At 45.7% G+C, this 9,039-nt stretch overlaps 1 protein-coding gene and 1 pseudogene across 1 annotated transcript in view; one reads left to right on the top strand and one right to left on the bottom strand.

The window, feature by feature from the left end:
• The first annotated feature begins 498 nt into the window (after window positions 1-498).
• On the top strand, window positions 499-5,271 carry LOC123066416 (FHA domain-containing protein FHA2-like; annotated as a pseudogene).
• Window positions 5,272-6,486: 1,215 nt separating this feature from the next.
• LOC123067850 (DNA (cytosine-5)-methyltransferase DRM2-like) overlaps window positions 6,487-9,039 on the bottom strand; it is a 7,583-nt gene continuing 5,030 nt past the window's right edge. Inside the window, exons 7-10 of the mRNA XM_044490464.1 lie at window positions 7,940-8,039; window positions 7,766-7,848; window positions 7,497-7,671; window positions 6,487-7,322 (exon numbers count right to left, since the gene is read on the bottom strand). Coding sequence (XP_044346399.1) covers window positions 6,487-7,322; window positions 7,497-7,671; window positions 7,766-7,848; window positions 7,940-8,039 — 1,194 coding nt within the window. The remainder of the gene's footprint in view (window positions 7,323-7,496; window positions 7,672-7,765; window positions 7,849-7,939; window positions 8,040-9,039) is intronic.

Genomic DNA, 9,039 nt, shown 5'->3' with positions numbered 1-9,039 from the left:
CCAGATCGGAGCCGCCGCCGCCGCCGCCGCAGGCTTCTTCTCCAGCCGGCAGGGAAGTCCCTCCGTCGCGCCGCGGCGGAGTGGCCTGCCGGACCTGGGACCGGTCTGTCTTGGCGCCGGGAACGGGAGAGGAGCAGCGCCGGCGACCGGAGTGGAGGAAGGAGCCGCGCACATCGGAGACGGGGCCTACATCCATTCTTCCCCGCAGCGGTGGCAGGCTCCGCTGACGAAGCTCCGGTAAGAGGGTAGGAGCACTGCAGCTGAAATATCACTTGGCATGACTAAAAGTTTAGGGAACTTCAAACTATTGTAGCACAGCACAGCATAGAACACACAGCTTCAAACTATATTTACTTGGATTCTGTATTTTAGCTCATTTGAGATTTCAACTCATCAGTGCTATCATGAATAGGCCCTAGTAATTAATTGATTGCTTGCCGCTTGTTGCCCTACTAATTAACCTGTTCCACACACCCATGGTTCGATTAGGTCGGTCGGCCTGAGGTGGGGTGGGGCGCAGCTAATCTTGCCGAAAAATCGGGGATTCAACTGAAGATAATATGCCTCATGTCGAGGGTGCTGGTGCAATTCCTATTGGTGGTGGTCAAGTGGGGTTCGCGAAGCTGCAGGGTGAGGATTTTGAGTACTACATGCAGACCTACTCGATCATGTTGGGCCGCAACAGCAAGAAATCGTCGGTGGATGTCGATCTCTCCAGTCTTGGTGGGGGGATGAACATCTCGCGCCACCACGCGCGGATATTCTACGACTTCCAGCGCCACCGTTTCGCGCTTGATTTCATCGGCAAGAATGGCTGCCATGTTGAGGGCGTCCTGCATCTCCCTGGGAATCCTCCTGTTAAGCTTGACTCGCAGGACCTCCTTCAGATTGGGGACAAGAAGTTTTACTTCCTCCTGCCCACGAGGTCTATCTTTGCGTCACTTGCCGCTGCTCGACAAGCCCCTGTTATTCCCTCACAGGTCTCGCCGCCATCGTTTGTGCGGCCAGGGCACCTCGTGTGTCCAATTTCAGTGACCACTTCTCTGAAGCTGATTATGGCCGGGACAGTGATGACATTGGGAATGGTGTCAGTGAAACTGGAATGAAGGGCAAGCTGCAGATAACCAAGAAGTCTCCTGGAGATTTGGACATCTATGGTGGGCACAGAATCAATGTTGAACCAATAGGAACAATCAGCGAAGGTGATACATAATCCTTGCTCTGCATTTTTACTGTCTATACTTTCCCTTCCTCGTCGTCTTGTTTCTCTTCTAAAACACATGTAGAGCTGATGATGATTTTACTTGTTCAATCACTCAATCTGGCTGTACGCATTATTTGCATGTTGCAACTCATGGCTACAAAGTAAGATAATGTTGATATTGCAACATTACATATTAGAGATAGATATGCACATTATAACACAGATGTAATGTTGCAGAAATATCTCTTAAGCAACTCTCACCATATTGTTTACTGCAAGTGCATACACATTATTAGTTGCTATTGCAAGTGGTGTTATGTAATGACATTATGCTTTATATCCGAATTGGCACATCATGATGTCTGAACATAACTGCATCTCTTATGCTTTTACCTTCTATAGGAGAAAAAAAGTAGCAGAGATGCAGTTATATTCGCACATCGAATGATGCACACCAAGATGCTTCATTCTGAATGTCTTTGACATCTTCCAATCTTAGTTTCTAGGGATAGATTAAGTACATTATCTATGATATTTGTATCACTAAAGCAGCAGACATACTATCAAGAATTATGAATTAGGAAATGGTATGATGCAAGTTTTAGAAGCTGTTAGTGACCTTTGTTCTTGTTTCCAGACTTCCAGCTATGGACCTTTGGAGTTCTGTCCAGTGAAAGATCAAACTCCTTATCTTTTACCATGCGCAGGGAAATATTTGTTTGATCTGACCTGAACTTGCTTTTTTTCGTGTGTGCAGACAATAGACCAGAAATAAGGTTGAGGGGTGACCGGGATGTGGACAACCAGCACATCCTTCAATTGGAAGAGAAGGAAGTCGTGTCATCTGTTGCGACTGTGTTATCTGACCTCTGTGGTCCTGGACAATATATGCCTATGAGAAAACTTCACACAGAGGTTTGTCATCGAAAAACACACATATTTCCTACCCAACTTCTATCCTAAAGCTAAAGTACGCCTAACCTAATTAGTCTTGGAGAAGTTAAATATACTAAAAGTAGTTTACTGTGTTTATACATTGATTGATGGGATGGTCATACCATTACAGTTTAACTTCTGATATAGAATATCATCACAATTTATGACACTAAAAAAAGTCTTCCTGATTCAAAAGAATAATAATGCAAACTGCATGCTGAGAATATCATCTGCGGATGGAACTCAGGTGCTAGCATCCTTGCCTGTCTAATATAGCTTAGTTGTAGCCTGTAGGTGTATGTACTATGATATGGAAGGTTTCAGTGGACCATAGAAAAAATGCGACCTCCTCTTGCTAGTCCGTGCCACCATCACGCGGCGGCTGGGCGGGCAGCCCTCTCCGCCCCCCACCCTCCTAAGTCACGCCGCCGGGCGAAGCCTGGTTGCAATGGGCTGCGGTAGGGCTCTCCTTCCTCCTCATGCAGTCCCGGCGACGCAAGGTGCTATATTGGCTGACAGTGGCGCTGTGCTGTGCGGGCGCGCTTAGAGCCGCGACGGCTACACGGTTGGTGGCCCATCCATGGTGGCCAGAAATGGGCCACGGTCGTCTCAGGTGGCACGGGGCAGCTCCCCTGATGGCGTGTGTAGCTCCGGTATCCAGTATCTTGCAGGATCTAGGGTTTCGTCGGTAGTGGGTGGCGTCTAGTATCTTGCACAATCTAGGGTTTCGCCGGTAGTGGGCCTCACCATTGTTTCTTAGTCAGATCCGAACGGCTGGATCTGGCCCATGGAGGCCAGCTACTTAGGCAGTCCGCTTTGGGTAGGTGCCACCCCGGCATTGGATGGTGGGCCGGCCTGCGAAGTGATGCTGGTTAGAGCCGATGATCCTCATTCCCGTCCATGGCGGGGCTGGATCCAGAGGGGATCTGGCACCCATAGCCATTTATCCTCTGCTCGTGGGTTAGCATCTGTGTTCGCTGGCCCTGACCCTGGTGGAGCTACGACATGACGGTTCCGCCCTTGCGTTGTCTATCTGAAGGTGCTTGCTTTTCGGCAGCCTGGTGCCCTGACGGTGATGGTGTGTCTCTCCTGGATGCTAGGGCGGTGACCCTGGATGTTGAGGCTACACAGTTGGCTCCTTGGCAAGCAGTGTTGCAGTAGTGGTGGCGTCTCCTTTTGGGCTATGAGGGTAGCAAGGGGAGGGGTAGCGGGTGATCATAGTGTCGTTGTGGCTTTGGTGGTGGCGGCTCCCTGATCTCGATCTTGAGGCCTTGCGCTAGTGGCAGCGGTCCCCTCGCGGATCGGGTCGCAACTTTGGCTCCGCAGGTGGCACTTGTGAGGGTCCTAGCAAAAGCTCCGCGCTTGGGCGCCACCGATGGCAGCGCCTACGAATGTCGCTTCCTTCTTGGATGCATTGTTGTGGGTCCCCTCTCGATGCAAGGGCTCCGGGTGAAAATCCTAGTCCGTCCTTTTGGGCTCGACGGTGTCACTTGGCGTCATCACCATCTTGAGGGTGTTAGTGCGGAGCCCCCCATTCGTACTCTATGGGCGCCAAAACTACCTCTCCACCAGCCGCGAAACCCCGGTGTCCTCCGTACGCCACCCCATCCCACCCATCAACCGCTGCCCTCCTCCATCACGCCGGAGCCGATACCCCGACGTCGTCGTCCACCGCAACCTCAACCGCAACGCCCTCCACGGCTAGTAGTTGAAGCAGAGGCCGAGCCGTCCGTACCCAAGCCAGTTCAACCACACGGTCCCTTTTGGTTGCAACTGGCCAGCGGCTTCGGGCATGCCTTGTCCCGGACTTGTAGCATCCTCGACTCTGGTGTGGGATGGTCTAGTGATCTCCTGTCATTTACAGTGTCTCCGTGGTATCTGTTCTCGGTCCTTGCTATCTCCTAGCAGGAGCTGAGCTCCATGGCCCGGAACAAGGAGGCTATCTCTACGACGAGTTGGCCCTTTCCAGAAATGGCTCGGTGTGTTCGGTACTATGGTGTACGGTGGTTTCTCAAAGTGGTGAGGGTCCAGTCCTATTCAGTAGTCTTGGTTGTCTCTTGTTAGGTGTTGCGTCTCCTGTTTTCACGCTTGAAGTGGGGTAAGGTGCACTTGTACCCTTGCTCAGGTGCCATACTATTTTTCTTTTGACCTGCTTGTATGAGGGTTTCCTTGCCACTTTGTATCGGTTTGGCTGTTTGGGTTATATATATAAAGCTGGGCGAAAGCCTGTTTCGAGAGAGGTGTATGTACTATAAGTTGTCGAAACTATCATATAAATACAAAGGCAGTTAATTTTAGGCTCTTAGGCTTTAAGCCTGTTCATGCATGACTCTGCCTGCTAGCATCCTTCACTTGTCACTCCAAACATCTTTTGTGCTGAATGTTGTCGCTTCGTTTTTGTGGAGCCATGACTCGCTACGGACGATTTTCTACTGATATTTACATTTTTCTTCTACAATTAGTGGGAAAGACTTGCAAGTATATCCTGTGGTAGCTATCCTGGAAAACTTCATTTTTCATTAATTAATCATGTCACATACTGGGATATCCCTCCTATTCTGTATCATGTCACAACACTATTATTATTATTGTCATTTCACTATAAATTCAGACTACTTGTTCTCCTTTTTTCTGGCAATTTCCTTTTTCTTCACTCACCCAGCCATGTAAAAGCTTAGCAATGAAGCATGAGCAGACTATTTTTTACACATTTGCAATCATTGTACATGCAAAGTCTTATACTTGTTTGTCTATTCGCAGCTTGTGGACCGGTTTGGCAACGTCTAGCACCACACCAGGGTGCGGAAGTACCTGACCTGGGAGGAGTGGTCGCCGATTATAGCCAAGGGGAGGCCGTGGTTCGGGCTGCTGGAGCTGCTCAGGAAGCACCCGGAGCACTTCGTCATCAACGCGAAATGGAAAGGCAGGGAGATCTCGGAGTTCGTCTCGCTGGTTTCCTTGCTCTCCTAGAGCGAACCACAGACCAGCAAGGCTGTCTCTAAGCTTTTCTTGTGTTTTGCATCGCACCTGTAGTGTTGTGTCCAGAAGGCCGAGTGGTGTCCTGATTTGTGTATGTGAGAGCAATCAGTTAGATGGAATTGCTGTGATGCATTGTATCCCGAGTTTCTCTGTCTTAGCTCTGTAGTGTTGAGAATGTTGTGTGGAAACTTGGGCTTTTAAGTGGTATTCAGTTCGTACCTTTTCATATTTGAACTACAGAACTTAGCATGTCCTTATCGCCCGACACGGCAGCCTATCGCAGTGAGGCGGTGGCGCACTGATGCTTGGACCACGGTGCAATGCCACAGTGGCTCCCAGCAGCAGCAGCCAGCATGGTGCACTGTATCCTGAGTAATCTTTTTTTAGAGCAACGAGCTTATATTGTCAAGTCAACATGGTTACAGACTTACAGTCATGTTGGATGCAATCTTACATGAATAAAACAGAACCCAGAAAGGACCTTAATAGTCTGGATCAGTTTGAATTTGTTAATATGAGCTGCTTCGTGGTAATATGAGCTGCCATATGGGCACCTTTTTTTAGAAGAAAAGAATGTAAAAAAGAACCAACAGATCATCCATTTGCTGGAGAATAGGCATAATAATACATGATGACATGGCTCACTCACTCACAGCAAGGTCCAAGGCTTCAGGGGTGAAAGCAACGAGGACCAGGAGGCTTCCAACGGGGAGGAGCAGAAATGCGCGGCAAAATATTTTGTTTCGACTGTTTCAGAATACAATCTGAACAGAAAATGCAGAACATAACAGTGTAGGAAACCCTGAATTTGCGCGTCTTATATCCTCCACTGCATCTGGATGTAGTCTCCAAGAAATATGTCAGCAACAGAAACTCCGCTCCACAGCTAGCAAAATTATGTTCGGATGCAGCGTATGCAAAATAGGAAGAAAACAATCTGTTCTACTGCCAGCACAATGTCATTCTGCTACCTCTACGCGGAATGCATCCGAGGGACATGTTTGCAAATAAATCAAAGATGTACAAATTCTGTTGGCGAAAAGAGCCCGCTGAACAGCATTTGGAGCAACCAACACTAAGGCATTTTTCTACAAACTAGAAGGGAGGGAATTCGTAGAACTAAATGTACTCCCTGCCTGTATAAAATTAGGCTCTGAAATAGCTGAGGGGACCAAGAATAGTCTTTTCCCAAATAAACACGAGCAAGATCTAAATCAGTTAGCAACCATAAACATCATATGGCTAAATGTCAATATGATATTTCTCCCAAATAAAAACCCTCCACATCAATTCAATGTTTAAACAGATAAGTTGCACTTCCTAGATATAAAGCATTGAATGATACAACTAGAACTGCAATGATTAGGCTACTTCCTGGCCATAGCCGACTTGACGGCATTCAAGATTCTGACATAATGGTGGAACAAAACAGATTGCTTGCCCTCCAAGCCATGACGGCTGGATCGGTTGCACCCAGCAAGATTGTTACATGGGCTGCCCCCAATCACCAAGTCGAAGCCGCCAAATGTAGTAACATATGTTGCAACTTGATCATCAGTAAGAGATTTCACGTCATCAATCTCAATCAGCGTGCCTGTTTGAGTCTGATTCCACCAATCCCTGAAAATCCTCTTACTAGCTTTGTCTATTTCAACAGAAACCACTGTCCTCATGTTGATTCCCAACCTGTGCAAAGCTACCTCTCCTCCTCCAATACCAGTGAATAAGGACAGCACATTAACACCATTGGGAAACATGCCTTTTAGCACTGACAAGTGGTAAGCAACAGTATCAACATGGAATGAGTTGCCTAGAGATTTGTATCTATTTGTGTCGCCGAGACCCCTTGTGTGGTCCTTTGGAAAACCAAGCAGATATTCAATCTCTTGAGGCTCTAACTTAGCAACCTTATTTTTTCCGACCCAGACAAGATTGTACCTTTTGCAGTGATCGATGACATACTTTTGAATACTTTGAGATGGTGGAGTGTTCGCACTTGCAAGAGCACGCCCAATCTTTCCAGTCAGCTTTGGACCTGCCACACCTGTTAGCAAGCAGTTGAACTGTGTTCTCTGGTCCCAGGAAGGCCACCACTTCTTGTAACGAGGGAATGCCTCAAATATGGTCATTGGAGGCAAAGGAAGAAGAGGTGCTCTGTTCTCAATTGGCAAGTTATGTATGTAGCCTCTTTTCCTTGCAGTTGCACACAAATGTTTGGAATCTACAAACTCAGGTTGAATGTCATACAGAGATCTTGAAATGGTCGCCCATACACCCGTGGGAGCCCTAGCCACATTTTCGTAGTAGAAATAAGGTGGTCCCATATCTTGTTCAAGAATCCTTCTGGTCACCCTAACTAATGGAAGGCTATAATTGGGCAGGTTAAATCCAACCATTGGATTTGGAATAAGCATATCTTCATCATGGTTGCAATCCAAAGAGGGTTGATTGCTCTGTCCAGTACATCCACATCGCTTCCTTTTTTTCTTTCTCTCTTCCACCAACCTTGCTTTCTTTCTCCCTCCAAAAGAATCGAAGCATCCACCCATGACCTGCCACAAATGTACACATATTGCAATGTTCTTTACATCAAACTGAGAGAACAAAAAGATTTTTTAATGAAATGTATATCAAACCACAAAGTACCTGATGGTTAGACAAGTTCAAATTTCCTGCAACCCGTGATGCACTAATCGAATGAACTAATACAGAGAGATCACCATCCACACCTAGGAATGTTTAATCAGAAATGAATATCATAAGGTGCCTTATCCATGGAAAAAATAAACATCAAGGCAATAGTCTCAAATAGAGCCGCACCACATCTTATAATAGCCATATTAGCTTCATCTTCAGAAAATCCCATATCTACTAATGAATTGATTTTCTCGTCCTTCTCAAACATCTCTTGTACAAAATCCTGCACAAAAGTATAATGGAACTAAGATTGGAAAACATTTACTACATATTACTGACTACTTAATGCCAACTAAGGAAATACAACTACATAGCGACACATATAAGGCTAGAGGAAAAAGGGGCCCCACAACTAATAAATGATCAAGAAACGAATAGCATCTACTTCCCCAGAAACAAGAGAAAACAAATTGAATGAGAACTAAATCGATGAAATAATTTAGGAACTCAACTCGTTATTCTCCAAATGCTATTTGAGAGTGACATTAATACAAAGTTACTGCATGCATGAACGGTGATGCTCATCATAGGTTTACGCTTGAAACTACTAGCTTTACCAGCAATATAAAGTATTGGTTGTGCTGGACTGGAATAAACTGAAGGCACACATCTAGCTTTGTTACATGTCATGATGTATAATGGTGGTGAAACACAGTCATCTTGTCTCTTCATGACGCTTTTCATGATATATATTTTTAAACATATGGATGATAAGGCAAATGCATGTCTTCATGAGAACATGATGATATTCCCATCCACCTTATTTCAGGTTCATCGGTTGCTAGCAATCAAGACATATCTTTTTCCCGAGCAGGTGTAATAGAGAACAAACACTCCATATGCTTTCCCTACTTGTTGTTTCCAGGCATTACATATTTCTAGCAATGAATAGGATTGAACCATACAATATTCACTTCACAAATTTTATTTGCGTAACTAATATAGAATTCAGCTATAACATCATATATATTACATTTCAAGATTTCTAAATAAGTGACTTCAGGTATTCAACTCTCGCTGAATTTTGTTTTCTTGACCCCCTCAGTTTTCTCAGCTAATAGGTTTATGTTGATCTTCTTGAAAAATTTCTTGGGGTGAGTTTGATATTCTTTTCTAGTACTATGTTCATATTGAGCCACTGAGAGTAAAAAAAAAAAGAATCTTGAACTATGCCATTCAATTATTGAAGACCTTACTCTTCCTAACTTGCATGTTATTCTTCC

The sequence above is a fragment of the Triticum aestivum genome, chromosome 3B (assembly GCF_018294505.1).
Source record: "Triticum aestivum cultivar Chinese Spring chromosome 3B, IWGSC CS RefSeq v2.1, whole genome shotgun sequence".
Lineage (NCBI taxonomy): Eukaryota > Viridiplantae > Streptophyta > Magnoliopsida > Poales > Poaceae > Triticum > Triticum aestivum.
This window is presented reverse-complemented; position numbering and strand designations above follow the sequence as displayed.